The following is a 17,354-nucleotide window of genomic DNA, read 5'->3' on the forward strand; positions in this document are numbered from 1 at the left end:
AATAGGGATGGAGAGGGGCAGAGAGAGGTGGAGAGAGGCAGATAGGGATGGAGAGGGGCAGACAGAGGTGGAGAGAGGTTGCTAGGGATAGAGAGGGACAGACAAGGATAGAGAGTGGCAGAGAGAGGTAGAGACAGGCAGATAGGGATGGAGAGGGGCAGAGAGTGGTGGAGAGAGGCTGATAGGGATGGAGAGGGGCAGAGAGAGATGGAGACAGGCTGATAGGGTTGGAGAGAGGCAGAGAGAGAGGTGGAGAGAGGCTGATAGGCCTGGAGAGGGGCAGAAAGAGGTGGAGAAAGGCTGATGGGATGGAGAGGGACACAAAGGGATGTAGAGGGGCAGAGAGAGGTGTAGAGAGGCAGATAGTGATGGAGAGGGGCAGAGAGAGGTGGAGAGAGGCTGATAGCGATGGAGAGGGGCAGAGAGGTGGAGAGAGGCAGATAGGGATGGAGAGGGACAGAAAGAGGTGGAGAGGGAGCAGGGAGAGGTGGTGAGGGGCTCAGAGATGTGGTGAGATGGACAGAGATATGGAGAGGGGCAGAGAGAGATGGAGAGAGGCAGATAGGGATGGAGAGGGGCAGAGAGAGGTGGAGAGAGGCAGATAGGGATGGAGAGGGGCAGAGAGAGGTGGAGAGAGGCATATAGTTATGGAGAGGGGCAGAGAGAGGTGGAGAGGGAGCAGGGAGAGGTGGTGAGGGGCTCAGAGATGTGGTGAGGTGGGCAGAGATATGGAGAGGGGCAGAGAGAGATGGAGAGAGGCAGATAGGGATGGAGAGGGGCAAAGAGAGGTGGAGGGAAGTTGATAGGGATGGAGAGGGGCAAAGAGAGGTGGAGGGAAGTTGATAGGGATGGAGAGGGGCAGAGAGAGGTGGAGGGAAGTTGATAGGGATGGAGGGGGGAAGAAAAAGATGGAGAGGGGCAGAGAGTGATGGAGAGAGGCTGATAGGGATGGAGAGGGGCAGAGAGAGGTGGAGAGGGGCAGATAGGGATGGAGAGGGGCAGAGAGGTGGAGGGAAGTTGATAGGGGTGGAGAGGGGCAGAGAGAGGTGGAGAGAGGCTGATAGAGCTGGAGAGGTACAGAGAGAGGTGGAGAGAGGCAGATAGGGATGGAGAGGGACAGAGAGAGGTGGAGAGAGGCTGATAGGGATGGTGAGGGGCAGAGAGAGGTGGAGAGGGGCAGAGAGAGGTGGAGAGGGGCAGAGAGAGGTGGAGAGAGGCAGATAGGGATGTAGAGGGGCAGAGAGAGGTGGAGAGAGGCTGATAGCATTGGAGAGGGGCATAGAGAGGTGGAGAGAGGCAGATAGGGATGCAGAGGGGCAGAGAGAGGTGGAGAGGGACAGATAAGGATGGAGAGGGGCAGAGAGAGGTTCAGGGAGGGTGATAGGGATGGAGGGGGAAAGAAAGAGATGGAGAGGGGCAGAGAGTGATGGAGAGAGGCTGATAGGGATGGAGAGGGGCAGAGAGAGGTGGAGAGAGGCTGATAGGAATGGAGCAGGGAAGAAAGAGATGGAGAGGGGCAGAGAGAGATGGAGAGAGGCAGATAGGGATGGAGAGGGGCAGAGAGAGGTAGAGAGAGGCTGATAGGGATGGAGAAGGGCAGAGAGAGATGGAGAGAGGCTGATAGGGATGGAGAGTGGGAAAGAGAGGTGGAGAGAGGCAGATAGGGTTGGAGAGGGGCAGAGAGAATTGGAGAGGGAGCAGGGAAGTGGTGAGGGGCTCGGAGAGGTGGTGAGGTGGGCATAGATATGGAGAGGGGCAGAGAGAGATGGAGAGAGGCAGGTAGGGATGGAGAGGGGCAGAGAGATGTGGAGAGAGGTTGATATGGATGCAGAGGGTCAGAGAGAGGTGGAGAGAGGCTGATAGGGATGGAGAGGGGCAGAGAAGGGGAGAGAGGCTGATAGGGATGGAGAGGGGCAGAGAGAGATGGAGAGAGGCAGATAGGGATGGAGAGGGGCAGAGAGAGGTAGAGAGAGGCTGATAGGGATGGAGAAGGGCAGAGAGAGATGGAGAGAGGCTGATAGGGATGGAGAGTGGGAAAGAGAGGTGGAGAGAGTCAGATAGGGTTGGAGAGGGGCAGAGAGAATTGGAGAGGGAGCAGGGAAGTGGTGAGGGGCTCGGAGAGGTGATGAGGTGGGCATAGATATGGAGAGGGGCAGAGAGAGATGGAGAGAGGCAGGTAGGGATGGAGAGGGGCAGAGAGATGTGGAGAGAGGCTGATAGTGATGGAGAGGGGCAGAGAGAGGTGGAGGGAGGCTGATAGGGATCGAGAGGGGCAGAGACAGGTGGAGAGAGGCTGATAGTGATGGAGAGGGGCAGAGAGAGGTGGAGGGAGGCTGATAGGGATCGAGAGGGGCAGAGACAGGTGGAGAGAGGCTGATAGTGATGGAGAGGGGCAGAGAGAGGTGGAGAGAGGCTGATTGGGATGGAGAAGGGCAGAGAGAGGTGGAGAGAGGCTGATAGGGATGGACAGGGGGAAAGAGAGGTTGAGACAGGCTGATAGGGATGGAGAGGGGCAGAGAGAGGTGGAGAGAGGCTGATAGGGATGGAGAGGGGCATAGAGGTGGAGAGAGGCTGATAGGGATGGAGAGTGGCAGAGAGAGGTGGAGAGAGGCAGATACGCATGGAGAGGGACAGAGAGAGGTGGAGAGACGCTGATAGGGATGGAGAGGGGCAGAGAGATGTGAAGAGAGGGTGATAGGGATGGAGAGGGGCAAAGAGAGGTGGACAGAGGCAGATAGGGATGGAGAGGGGAAGAGAGAGGTGGAGGGAGGCAGAGAGAGATGGAGAGGGGCAGAGAGATGTGGAGAGAGGCTGATAGGGATGGAGAGGGGCAGAGAGAGGTGGAGAGAGGCTGATAGGGATGGAGAGGGGCATGGAGGTGGAGAGAGGCTGATAGGGATGGAGAGGGGTAGAGAGAGGTTCAGAGATGCTGATAGGGATGGAGAGGGGCAGAGAGATGTGAAGAGAGGCTGATAGGGATGGAGAGGGGCAAAGAGAGGTGGAGAGAGGCAGAGAGGGATGGAGAGGGGCAGAGAGAGGTGGAGAGAGGCAGAGAGGGATGGAGAGGGGCAGAGAGAGGTGGAGAGAGGCAGAGAGGGATGGAGAGGGGCAGAGAGAGGTGGAGAGGGAGCAGGAAGAGGTGGTGAGGGGCTCAGAGAGGTGGTGAGGTGGGCAGAGATATGGAGAGGGGCAGAGAGAGATGTAGAGAGGCTGATAGGGATGGAGAGGGGCAGAGAGAGTTGGAGAGAGGCAGATAGGGATGGAGATGGGCGGAGAGGTGGAGAAAGTCAGATAGGGATGGAGAGGGGAAGAGAGAGGTGGAGAGAGGCAGAGAGATGTGGAGAGAGGCTGATAGGGATGGAGAGGGGAAGAGAGAGGTGGAGAGAGGCAGATAGGGATGGAGAGGGGCCGAGAGATGTGGAGAGAGGTTGATAGGGATGGAGAGGGGCCGAGAGATGTGGAGAGAGGCTGATAGGGATGGAGAGGGGAAGGGAGAGGTGGTGAGAGGCAGAGAGAGATGGTGATGGGGCAGAGAGAGGTGGAGAGGGAGCAGGGCAAGGTGGCGAGGGGCTGAGAGAGGTGGTGAGGTGGGCAGAGATAGGTCTAAAGTGTGTAGAGATGGATGGAGAGGGGCAGAGAGAGGTGGAGAGGGGCAGGGAGAGGTGGAGAGAAGGGAGGGGGATGGAGTGGAGCAGAGGGAGATGGAGAGGTGATGGGGAGAGAGCGAGTGTGGGAGAGTGGGGGAGAGAGTATGAGAAGGCCAGGCTGCAGAAATGCCATTCCCTTCTGATGCCATTCTTATTCTGGTGTCTAATCCACCACCTGGGGTAGACACTGTTTTTAATTGCAGCCTTGAGCTGCTGCCTTGGAAACTGGAGTGAATGCTGAAGAAGGCAGGACGGACAAGAAGGGCCTGAACACCATCCCTCACACATTGTGGCAAGTCCAGGTGGGACTTGGGTAGCCGAAGGTTCCAGGTAGCATTCAGGTGTAGGTGTTCTTGGGGCCATCGAAGGCCTGGGAGCTCCCTGGGATGTGCTAAGCCTAGGACCCAAAGACTTGTTCCAGGCCCAGCTGATGGGCCACCCCTTGGTCGGTAGGGGCTCAGAAATGTAGTGGGCCTAAACCCAGGAGCTGATGATCATCGGAGGGTGTGTGCAGGAGAGTGATGAGGAGCACAGACTCTGGACTTGGCCAGAGGTTAAATCTCAGTCCTGCTGCTTAATTGTGTGGAGCCTCTTATGCCTCCGTTTCTTTGTCTCTCAAATTTGGGGTGGTACCACCCAATCCTTTCATAGGATTTCTCTGGGAATTAAGCCCGTTAATATCTCTCAGGCACTCAGAATATCGTCCTAGCACGTGGTAGCCACTAAAACTTGAGAGTTACTATTTCATCTCTGTAGCTGAGCAGGGCTACAAGCTGGGAGTGGCCTGCCGTTGCCTGCAGGGGACACCTCAGTGTTCATGAGTAGGGAGTGACCCTTTGAAGCAGGGATCTGGGCAACAAAAGGTGCGGTTGGGGGTGGAGCACTGCAAAAGAATTTTTCTCCTGTTAAGAGGGGATCCTATATTGTTTTATTTATTTTAGGGGAAACATGGTTTTCCTGCCTATTGTATGTTGCTGATACGGTACTTACCACCCAGCTATCTTGAAACTTAGTGGTTGACTTTCTCTTTTTCTCTCTTTCTCTTTTTTTCCTTTCCTAATGGTGTGGAACAGAGCTTGAATAATAAATATTTGACAGGGACATTCCCTTTTCTCTGTTAATATAATCTTTGTTTCAGTACGTTAACAAGGAAGACTGTGTTTTCCCACCACTGCTCTCATGTTATGTTGAAGCCAGGTCTCGAGAGGGAGAGAAAATAAGCACAGGCCACTCGGGGAGGGCAGGGGCAGGAGCAGCCCTCTCCCCACACAGCACAGGGCAGGGCAGGGCACAGCTGTCGGGCAGCCGGCCAGGAGTCCATGTGCATGGGCACGTATCCCTAGCAGTTGCAGGTGCCAACAACCAAGCATCAGAAAGCAAGGGGCGTCTCGATGGGAGGAGCCACTGTGAGACCCCAGGAAAAATGAGTGAGTTGCTAGCAAAGATGGGTAGTAGGTAATAGGACTTACCTTTCCTTATAAGAAGTTTTCAGCAGACGTGAAACATAGCAGGACACTTAGGGATTCGGGCAGCTAGGAGATGCTTGTGTCTAATACAATTGGAAAAATCTCACCAAGGAAATATAGCCCATTCTACCTTGGCCTTGGGGGTTCCATCCACTGTGACCTGGACTTATCCTTTTTGTTAAGGGAAAATTCACACAGTATCATTCAGGTGGGCAGAAACTTTATTTCTCTTTAACTGAACTGAACTTGCTTATGAGCCTCCATTTAGACCATTTTAATCTTTTTTCCATTTCTATTGTTGACCAATAAAACATAATCTTGCCATTTCAAGGTAACTCAGTCTCTTCCAATAGAAAGAGTAGACTATCCATTTACTACTTAGGCAAGTCAGGATTTAAACACTGTCAGTTCAGAGTTGAGATTCCCTATCAGGGCTGTTGGCTTCTCTCCCCTCGCCCCCATCTGCCCCAAGATATCACCTGCAGGCAAGGGGGAGTTTATAGATCATTGCGGTGGCCAGTGAAGGAACAGGACATACTGCCACCACTGAGGTGACTTGTCCCAGGAGGCCTGGGTCATGGGCTGGGGTCTGTTGACATCTGTGGTCCAAACCTCCACCTCTGGGTTAACAGATCTCTGTATTCTGAGCCATGTGTAACCACCCTCCAGCCACTTCTGGCCTAACTGGCCCCTCAGCACTCATGTTCCTGCCGGGTTGTGAAGGGATCTGTTCACAGTTCATGGGAAGTCCAAACCCCCTCTCTGCTTAATTCCACTACCCCACCATTTCCACTGAACTCCAGCCGCCATGTTGGTTCAGGGCACTCTGGGAACCTGCTTTCCCTCAGAGCACCAGCAGAAACTAGGGCCTACATCCCCACCCCAGGTTGAGACCCAGGGAGCATTTCAACCTTCCTGTACACCCTCTTCTCTCTCTGGCCCCTTCCCCTATTCCCTGCCTCCAGGAAGACCGTCTATCTCTTCTCTGAGTGGCAGGAAACAGCCCCTTCCTTTCCACAGCTTGTAATGAAATCTCTGGGCACTAAATTCTTCAAGCTTTCATTCCTTGGAACCCAGTAGTTTCTCTCTCTCTTTAAAATCTCATAAAAACCTACCTGGCTCTGGCAGAACAGCTGACAGCTTTGCTTTCACAACATCTTACAACTGCAATAGCATTATTTTGGAACGTAAAAGCTAAATATTGACTGCTTTGTTCATGTCTGGATTCCACCCTCCTCCTTAAGGAAAGGAGGCCACAGCTCATTGGGTTGGAGGCCCCAGGTCACAAAAAGGACCCAGAATGAAAAATGCATTGGTATTGCAGAGCACCGTCCTGCTGTGTGTGTAACGCGGGGCTCATCATGCACCTGCAGTGCTGAGAATTGCCTTCAGTGTTGTGGGTGGGCTGCAGGTGGGTGGGCACCAGAGGAAGCCCTGGGATCTGGGAGCTGTAGTCTGGGGTGTCTCCCCTCCATGGTGTTGGGATAGATGCCCTGTCTGGGGTTTATTTGCTGATGGAGCGTGATATGAGTGCTGGTCTCTTTTCAGCTCTCATACATCCAACTGGGCAATGTGGCAGTGGTCCCTTGCCCAGGCTGAATGGAGTGAGAAGTGAGTGATGTGTCTTTTCCCTGATTTGTTCAGTGGGTATGTGTAGAGTACACATGTCTGCACACGTAGGTGGTGGCCTTGAACAAGTGCATGCCTGACAGTTGGTATGTATTTTGGTCTTTGCAGGTGGCTCATAGAGTCAGTGTGATAGCCTACAGAATGTCTTGGCAATCCTTAGCCATGTTGTAGATCATGTAAGAGGTGACATGGGACAATGTGGGTCATGGCCTGGGGTCTGGAGCCCTGGTGTCTCTTTCTGGCTTGAACAGTAGCCGTGGAGCCAGGCCATTATGACCTCTGAGGCAGTTCTGGTTCCTCTTCAAAAAGGGGAGGGCTCATGGAGAGCTGCCAAATTCAGTTCTAGCATTCACATGCTGTGTTCAAGGAAACGCTTCCCAAGACTACCGTGTGGTTTGGCACTGGACGTCTTCTCTGCTAAAAACTGGTAGTGGGAGAAATGCTGTAAGGATACTAATCATTTATATAATCCACATTAAAACAGTTATACATTAATAAAATTAACTTTGACTCATGGCTCAAGTTGCTGTGAGTGTTCAGTGCCCAGCCCCGCCTCCCACCCATACTTGCACTATACACCAGAGGGAAATGAAAAGTTCAGCGTTGTAAATGCTCAACTCCCCAATGCTTTGTTTGAAATCATTGCATGCTATTCTTGTTCAAATTCAAAATAGTGAACTAAGCCCCAGTATTGAGATCCTTCTACTTCCCAGTGTTCGCCCTTAGGACAGGAAGAATATACAAACTTGGGCAGGGGTTGAGGATTTGTCATGGAAGTAGCCATCCAAAGTCTGGAAGTATCAGGTAGATCCGAAAGGTTATACTGCAGGTAGATTTGAGAGACTGACCTGCCCACCTATCAGTCACCACACTGCAAGGAGCTGCCCCCTGGTGAAGAAGAGTCCTTCTTCCACCCCCAGCACCTTCCTCTTCTCTGCCAGTTGTGAAGCTTCAACACTACCAGGCTCTGGGGAAAGAAAATGGGAGAAGGGGAGGGCCAATACATGGGTTGTTCTCAACCTCCCCTGGACATTGGAAGGACCTGGGGAACTTAAAAACATACTAGTTTAATTGGTTTGGAGTTCAGCTTGGGTTGCTTACTGTGCCTCCCTAGGAAGGCGATGGGCAGCCAGCTCTGTGTGACCTTGGGAACTTCATTGACAGAAGCTCCTCTGGTGGACCCAGGCATGGTGCTCACTCCCACCTGGATGTGGCCAAAGTACTGAGGAGGTTATCGGAGCCAGGTGGCACTCAAGGAGTACTGTGTCAGTTAGAGAAAGGGCCACTACTGGGTGAATTTCAAGCTATTGAAACAAATGGAATAAAATCCTTCTCACAGCAGGAAAATCCACCCCCCACTCTTTTTTCCCTCCCCCACAATGCTGCCACTGCCCTGCCCCTCTCAGGATGAAAGTGTTTCTCAAAGGACCAATCACAGAAATACCCAAATTTACTTTCTGTCTTTACTTGGACCTAAAAGACTTGGTGAGGAAGGAATGTAATCTCAAGGTAAGTGCCTTTCAACTATCACTCGAAGTCTGGAGGGAAAGAGAAATGTTTGCTAGTAATATAAAAAAGAAATAAGACATGATTGCAAGAGGGACTTTGCCTAACAATTGCAATCAGTGTAACCTGGCTTATTGTACCCTCAATGAATCCCCAACAATAAAAAAAAAAAAAAAGAAATAAAAATGTGAAAGCATCAACTAGAATGGCAGAAATATGATAAAATTTGCCATTTCCATCACGGGAAAGGATTGTACTCTCTTCTGAAAGAACAAATTCCCTAAAACTGACTTGGTTGTGTTCTGAGATACTGCTTTTTTATCCCTTTTCCCGACTCAACTCTGCTGGTATTGGGGGACAGAAGGGATCTATGAAGAGCCGTTTGCATAAGAAGGCAGCCATAGATGGTGGGAGGCTTCCCGATCTCTCATGGATGGCCTGGGCCTGCCTCTCTCCCCACTTCTCTCTGTAGGTCTCTGTGGAGACGGGGTGTGTGGTTTCCTGTGGTGGGTCTAGCTGCCATACAGCCCCATCTTTACAGGCACTTGTGTCTCCCTTTGGCTTCCTCACCAGTGATCCAGGTCCCCAACTTCTTCTGGGTGGGACATCATCCCACTTAGCCAGGGGACCTCCTGGGCAGGCCCTGAACCCACCTTCTGAGAACTGTGGGAATTGCTGAGGTCCTTTAGAGGTTATAGGGAACTGCAGACAGGTGACTCCATGTCCTCCCAAGACATACTTACTAAGGCATAACTGTCCTAGGAAGTTCCTGATGTTCAGAAATCCATAGGCCTAGTTTGGAGCAGTTTGGTTTTTTTTTTTTTTTCCCCCTAAATATTCAAGATGTGAACATTTTAGAAAATAAAAAAGGAAGAAATGTTCATATTTAAAATAAGCTCTAACTTAAGTCTGATACCAAAACTTAACAGAATACACAAACAACATTTCACTTTGAAATACAGATGCAGAAACCTTAAATATAGTAACAAGATCAATCTAATCATAGAACAAAAGTGTAATACATGGACCAGGGTGGTTTTTTCAAGTGGTCACTCATTCCAAAAAAAAATCCTAAAAATAATCTTATTAATAGAGAAAAAAAGACTATGATCCAGTCAAAATTGAAATGATGTTTTTGTGGGAGAAACTTAATACAGTGATACTAAAGTTTACCTAATAAAATGATTTCATGAGAATAGCTAGGAAATTTTGAAATAGAAGAGTAATGGCTAGAATCCTGTTTTACTGGTTATTAACATTTGCTTTAAAGCTACAATATTTAACGTGAGATGGTACGTTACCAAAATAAATCAGTGGAACAAAATAGAAAGTCCAAAAATAGATCCAAGTGCCTATGATAATTAAATATATGACAAAGACAAAAGTAGTATTTGAAATCAGTGAGGGAAAATGAATTATTTAGTAGATTATGTTGTATAACTGCTGAAGCATTAGATCCTTACTTCTTTTTGCCAAAATCCAAATAGATTAAAAGTCAAAGTTCTAGCATGAAAAAAAATTAAATAAAAACACTGGAATAAAATGCAGCTGAATATTTATAAGGCTGTGGGGAATAAACCATGAATGAAAACTTTGGTTAATGTGACTCCTTATACTCTTTTAAATTCCTGTACATATGCCAAAACCAAGCAGAAACCCTACTTCTTGCCCCATTGCCAAACTCCAAACACAAAATGAAAAAAAAAAAAAAAAGGGCTAAGTGCCTGTAGCTCAGTGTTAGGGCGCCAGCCATATGCTCAGGGGCTGGTGGGTTTGATTTTACCCAGGCCTGCTAAACAAACAAACAAAAAAATAGCTGGGCATTGTGACGGGCACCTGTAGTCCCAGCTACTAGGGAACTGAGGCAAGAGAATCTCTTGAACCGAAGAGTTTGAGGTTACTGTGAGCTATAATGCCATGACACTCGACCAAAGATGACAAAGACGATAAACTGGGAATAATGTTTGTACCAAATATGACAGAAAGATATTTGCAGTATAAAAGGGCTCCTTAAAAGTTTTAGGAAAAATACTGATTAAAAAAATGAACTGACAGTAAATATCAAATATCTTGGAAAAAATTCATGTCCTATGACCAATCAAATCCCTCTGTAGGAATTTATCCTCAGGAATTAATTGGGCTGATGTGTAGATGTTTATGTCTACACTATTTTTTTTTGGAAAGCTCTGTGTCTTTATAATACTTCCAAAATAATTCCTGTTTGATTTTGGGATATTTAATTTACTGGAAGCATAACTTTTCTTTTCTTTTTTTTTTTTTTATTGTTGGGGATTCTTTGAAGGTACAATAAGCCAGGTTACACTGATTGCATTTGTTAGGTAAAGTCCCTCTTGCAATCCTGTCTTGCCCCCTCTACACTATTTTTTAAAGAGAATGAGACAGGAAGAAGGAAGGGATGAAGAAAGGACGAGAGATAAAAAGTGGGGAGGAAGGAAAGAAGGAAGAAAAAGGAGAGCCTTCACTGTCTAACAGATGAGTTAAACAAATTCTGTTACGTTGTTAGACTTGACAGCGGCTGGTCAGTAGCTAAAAATAATATGGGAAGATATTCACAATAGTGAATACAAGAAAATTCTTTTATAAACACAACTACATGTAAATATATGTACAAATTCATAAAGACATCCGGAATCTGATAGCTTCACATTGGTTATCTCTGGGTTAATGGGTTACAGGCGACTTTTCTCCATTCTGCCAGCATTTTCTTTTCTCTTAAAATTATCATGTTTAACTTTGAAAAATAATTTTATAATGTTATTCTGAGAACTCCATGCTTGGTGTAATGACTTCAGGAGGTCAGACTGGTCTTTCCTGCTCTTTCCTGTCCTGGTTCCTCTCCTCCTGCCCTGCGTCCTGCCATGGCCTAATCCCTGGTCACCAGCTCTAGCCAGATATCTGACAACTGAGGCCTTTCCTGTTCCTCTGTCCTCAGAGCTTCTGAGCTCTGAGTGATGCCTGCCACACCTTTGTTCTTTAAATATTTTCCATACAGTTTCCAAGGAGAAACTGAGCTCCCTGAGGGCAGGGATTTGGCCCGGTGATTCCTCTATGCATCTCTGAGGGCTCTGGGCGGTGCTGAGGGGCTGTTTCCAGACGCTAGCTGGGAGTGGATTCTGTGCCTGGGAATAGAGAGGAGACAGACCCTGAGCCCAGGAAGGAGGCTGAGGGGGCTGAGAGAGTGAGCTGGGTGGAGCCAGCCTGGTCTTGGGAAGGAAGCAGGGACTGGCTGTGAAAGGTCTCTCCAAACATTTCCACATTTCCACTTTCCCTTGGACAATTTGTTGTTTTAACCTGTACTTTTTATCTCCATATCATACGGACAGGTTCTAATGTTCCCATGGACCAGCCCTGCTGTCGTGGTCTCTATGACTTTGAGCCAGAAAACCAAGGAGAATTAGGATTTAAAGAAGGGGACATCATTACATTAACCAATCAAATAGATGAAAACTGGTATGAAGGAATGATACATGGGGAATCTGGATTCTTCCCCATTAATTATGTTGAAGTGATCGTGCCTTTACCTCAGTAACTGTGTAACAAAAGCTTTGGACACACTTCCATAACTGAAATGAAGTCACACCAATGTTCTCTCACTGTGGTGTTCCGTGACATCCTTGCTCTCTGACCAACTTAATAACTTTTGTATGTGTGTTCTCTTTATAATGTATTTTGTATCAATTTAATTTGTATAAATGACTTTCTTGTCTTAGCTACATGAAAATATAGTTTTCTTTTTGCTTAATGTCCTAAAAGTCATTGGTTAAATGTATGTGCTCCCTGTTGCTAAAAATAAATCATTGCAGTAATGTCATCCAATTGCCTATATTCTTCAGCTGCAGTGAAATGCAACGTTTGGAACTAAGAAATGCTCAGTATTTTGTTTCTTGACATTATGATCATGTCTGGTCTTGTCATTGTACTTTAAGCTTACATGTGAATAGCCCCAATAAATATGATACACTGTATTGGCAAAAAGGCCTTGGTCATCATTAATGCTGAATTGATTTTTGAGCAGAGTCTTCCAGCTGAACACTCCTCCCATGCCAGATGGCTGACCACAGAGTCACAGCATGGATGCTTTGATGATGGCTCCTCAACAACCTTGTCAAATCTGAGCTGAGCCTTCATTTTCCACCTGACTCAAACACAGCATACATACATCCTCCTTCCACTTGGGGAATAGAAAATCCTCCCATCTACTTTCACATTTATTTATAAAAAAGCCCAGCTCATGCTACTTTGCTGCCAAACATTAGGGAGATTTTTCAAGCAGCTCCTACTAGGGACGCTGAGGAAGCAGCATGGTCAGGATATGAGTTAATACAATAACACAATCACTCAGAGTTAGTGAACAAGGCCCCGGCCTGGCCCAGGGTGTGCACTTGTCACATGCCTTGGCCCACGGGAGTCCACACAAACCTGGTGTGGGAGAGGGGCAGCTATTATTTTCCATTTGCAAAGAATGAGGCTCATTCTCTGGCTTCTCCAGGATCAAGCAGCTACGTACAGGCATACACCTTGTACATACTGCGCCTTCAGTGCCAGACTGGCACAATAAAGCAAATATTGCAATAAAACAAGTCACAACAACCTGAGGGGTTTCCCAGTGCATATAGAGATTACATTTACACTGAACTACAGTCTATTATACGTGTGGTAGCATTATGTTTTTTAAAAAATGTACATACCTTAATTTAAAAATACTTTAATACTAGAAAATATTAATATTACCTTAGCCTTTACCAAGTTGTAATCTTTTTCCTGGTGAAGGATCTTGCCTCAAAATTAATGGCTGCTGACTGATCAGGGTGGTGGTTGCTGAAGGTTGGGGTGACTGGCAATTGTTTAAAATAAGACAACAATGACATATGCTGCATCAATTGGCTCTTCCTCTCAGGAAAGATTTTTCTGTAGCTTGTGACCCTGTTTGATAGCTTTTTCCCCCCACAGCAAAACTTCTTTCAACATTGGAGTCTCCTCTCAAAATCTGTTATTGGTTTAGCAACTAAGTTTAGCAGTAGTCTAAATCCTTTGTTGCCATGTCACAGCATCTTTACCAGGAGTAGATTCCATCTCAAGAAACCACTTTCTTTGCTCATCCTTAAGAAGCAACTCCTCATCATGAGATTTCCATGAGTTTCATTGTTAGAATTGTTAGATCACAGCACTCTTTTTTTTTTTTTTTTAGAGACAGAGTCTCGCTTTATCACCCTTGGTAGAGTGTCGTGGTGTCAGAGCTCACAGCAACCTCCAGCTCTTGGTCTTAGGCAATTCTCTTGCCTCAGACTCCCAAGTAGCTGAGATTACAGGCGCCTGCCACAATGCCCGGCTATTTTTTTGTTGCAGTTTGGCTGGGGCCGGGCTCAAACCCGCCACCCTTGGTTAATGGGGCCGGCACTCTACCTACCGAGCCACAGGTGCCCAGCACTCATCTTCAGGTGCCACGTCTAATTCTGGTTCTCTCGCTATCTCCACCATATCTGTGGTTCTTCCACTGAAGTCTTGAACCCCTCAATGTCATCACCCATGATGGTTGAAATCAACTTCTTCCAAACTCCTATTAATGTATATATTTTGATCTCCTCTCATGAATCATAAATTTTCTGAATCATCTAGAATGACAAATCCTTTCCAGTATACTTTCCATTTACTTCACTGAGATCTATCAAAGGAATCACTACCTATGGCATTTAAGAAATACAAAGTGTATACAAAGTATATTTATTAATAATGAGACTTGAAAGTTGACATTATCCCTTGATCCATGGGCTGCAGAATCGATGTTGTGTTAGTGAACATAAAAACAATTATCTCCTTGTACCTCCATCAGAACTCTTGGATGACCAGGTGCATTGTCGGTGAGCCGAAATATTTTGAAAGAAATCTCTTTCTAAGCAGTGGGTCTCAACAGTGGGCCCCAAATATTCAGTAAACCATGCTGGAAACAGGTGTGCTGCCATCCAGGCTTTGTTCTTCCACTGATAGAGCACAGGGAGAGGTAGATTTAGCATAATTCTTTAGGACCCTAGAATTTTTGGAATGGCCAGTGAGCACTGGTTTCAAGTTAAAGTCACCAGCAGTATTAGTCCCTAACAAGAGTTAGTCTGTCCTTTGAAGATTTTAAACCAGGCAGTGATTTCTCCTCTGTGACTATAAAGGTATTAGATGGCACCTTCTCCCAGCGTAAAGCTGTAGTCTAGTTTAATACATCCTCCTTTATCAGTGAGCATCTAGATCTTCCAGATAATTTGCAACAACACTTGCTACTCCATTTTGCATTTTTATGATAGAAATGGCTTCTTAAACCTTGTGAATCAACCTCCCCTCCAGTGGCTTCAAACTTTTGTTCTGTAGCTTCCTTGCCACTCTCTGCCTTCATAGCAGTGAAGAGAGTTAGGGCCTTGCTCTGGATGAGGCTTTGGCTTGAGGGAATGTGGTTGCTGGTGTAATTTTTCATGCAGACCTCTAAACCTCTACAAAATCTCAGGAAAAGACTATTTTGCTTTCTTCTCATTCATGCATTCACTGAAATAGCACTTTTAATTTATTTTAAGAACTTCCCTTTGCATTTACAACTCGGCTATTTGGCACCAGGGGCCAAGCTTTTAGCCTGGTTAAGCTTTACACTTTACACGTGCCCTCCTCACTGAGTGTAATCATTTCTAGCTTTTGATTCAGGGTTAGAGGCATACAACTCTTCCTTTACTTGAACACTTAAAGCCACTGTAGTGTTATTAATTGGACTAATTTCAATACTGTTGTTTCTCAGGGAATAGGGAGGCCAGGAGAAGGGAGGGAATGGCTGTCACTGGAGCAGTCAGAAGACACACAGCATGGATCAGTCAAGTTCACTGTCTTATATGGGCATGGTTCACGATGCTCCAAAACAATTGCAGTAGTAACAGCAAAGATCACTGATCACAGGTCACAATAACAGATGGAATGATAATGAAAAAGTTTGAAATATTGCAAAAATTACCAAAATGTGACAGAGCACATGGTGTGGAAGGATGGCACTGACAGATTTTCCTGATGCAGGGTTGCCACAAACATTCACACCGTGGAAACTGCAGGTCAATGAGGTGAGGCATGCCTGCAGTTCAGATCGTCTGCTGCACCCCACTACCCGCGTAAGTGTTCCTCCAAGTCATTTGGACTTTGTGCTACCATCCACAAATATCAATTCATCACCCAAAACCAGTGACCTGAGCCAGGTTTCCCAGTCGTCTGAGTCCAGGATACATCAGTAAATTCATGACAACGTGCTTTTGTTCCCTCCAGCTACACACATACATGTTCTCCAGAACAGTTGTATACTCCGGGTTCATAATAATAAAATAATAAAAGCTAACACTTGTGTGCTTACTACACGCGAGGTGCTATTCCAAGCATTCTACATGAACAAACAACCCTTTGGGGCTGATCTTATGCCTGTTTTTCAGATTAGGGAGCTGAGATGCAGCTAGGCCGAGTCACTGGTCCACAGTGACGAGTGGCAGGGCTGCGTTCTAGCCTGGTCCTCTCCAACACCACAGTCTTCACTATTTTGTGCATGATGGCACAGAACATGGTGCATATTTGCTCATGAGTGTCCCACAGTAGCCTCTCTTCATACCCCTCAGCTTTCATTCTCTACATGAGAAAATTACCAAAGGGAGTGAAACATTCATGACCACTTTCAATGCTCGTCATATATTAATACTTTGATATGTTGTTTGGGAAACTAATAGTAATTGAATTACAGATTAAACTTAAGGAATAGGCAAAGAAAAAAAAAAGGTTTAGCAATTTTAGCAATTTACATTCTATAACTCACAAGGAATTGAAATGGGGCTTGTGTCAGTTGACAGGTGGCTGCCAAGGGGACACTCATCTGATTGTGACCTGGCAGTGAGAGAAAGTGTTTGTAGGTACAATCACGGCCTCAGCTATAGAGAAGGGTCCAGTCTCCACAGAGTCTTCACCCCGAAGGTGTCACATGCATGCTTACTGACAAATCGGGTCGGTTACAATACGGCAGCAAACGCGGTCTTCCCTTTGGCCAGCTCTTCTACTCCCCATTCTGTTCTATCTGCACCTCGCTCTAGGTGTCCCTGTCCTACTGGCCCTCCAGTCCCTTCTCGTGAGCACTGACTGCCAGCCCCCACTGGGCATCACTCCTGAGGCTGTAGGGCCTTTGACACACCAAAGCAGCACCATATTCTAGTGGGACGTGCAGAAGAATGCCATGCTCACCTCTCATGCTGCTTCCTGTGGGTGGGACCCTAAGCAAGACGGTTTATATTCCGCTATTTCACCAAGGTCAATACAACAGCTCTGTCAGCTCTTCCTAAAAACTGTCCTCCCTCTAGGTTTCAGGTGTGAGTCTAGATAGAAGTGAGACCAGAAGATGAGTCTATAAGTGGCCGATGCCACCAAGGCTCAGCCTTTCTGTGATGGTAAGATCATGTTATAGCATTGCTTTGTATTGCCACAGAATGCTGTGTAATGAGCCACCCCCCAAATAAGTGACTGAATGTAATTCATTCTTACTCAGCTCACAGGGCTGCAGCTTGGTGGTTAAGTCTGGGCAGTGCACAGAGCTGGGATGCAGCTGGAAGTGGTTTGTGCCTGCAGAAGTAGCCATTGGCAGGGGTGAGGCACATACCCTGCTCCAACCGGCCAGCCAAGGCGTGTCCTGCAGGTAAAGGCAGGGCCATAAAAGCACAGGTGGAAAGGCTGAAGTGCTTTTTCAAGCATCCTGCCTGCTACTGCCTCACAGCACAGTTACAAGGCTGGCCCAGTGTCAAGGTGGGAGGGGTTTCTAGCATTACGTGGCAAAGGGGGACAAAGTAGGGCTCTTAATCTAACATAATCCTAAATATGAATATGCATTAGCTATGCTTAAATCAAGTTTATCTATCTGGCTTTCTTCCTTGAGGTTGTTTTTTTTTTCTTCTAAGGTTTCTTGGTTTCTGGAACAAATAGGCTCTTGAAAGGCACAGCTTTTAACTTGATGTATATTACCAGGAGTGTCTGACCCTTAGCATTGGCACTTTTTAGCTTCAAGGTGGGATCCTACCCTCACCTCCCACCACCCAATTCC

General features: G+C 47.0%; 1 protein-coding gene across 3 annotated transcripts in view; it reads left to right on the top strand.

Annotated features, from left to right (window-relative positions):
* Positions 1–12,244, top strand: part of SH3GL3 (SH3 domain containing GRB2 like 3, endophilin A3) — a 200,853-nt gene extending 188,609 nt beyond the window's left edge. For all 3 annotated transcript variants that reach the window (XM_053594734.1, XM_053594735.1, XM_053594738.1), the window contains one exon: positions 11,593–12,244. In XM_053594734.1, the coding sequence (XP_053450709.1) occupies positions 11,593–11,798 (206 nt within the window). In that variant the 3' untranslated portion in view covers positions 11,799–12,244. The remainder of the gene's footprint in view (positions 1–11,592) is intronic.
* Positions 12,245–17,354: the final 5,110 nt, after the last annotated feature.

This window comes from Nycticebus coucang, chromosome 6 (genome assembly GCF_027406575.1).
Source record: "Nycticebus coucang isolate mNycCou1 chromosome 6, mNycCou1.pri, whole genome shotgun sequence".
In the NCBI taxonomy this organism is placed as follows: domain Eukaryota; kingdom Metazoa; phylum Chordata; class Mammalia; order Primates; family Lorisidae; genus Nycticebus; species Nycticebus coucang.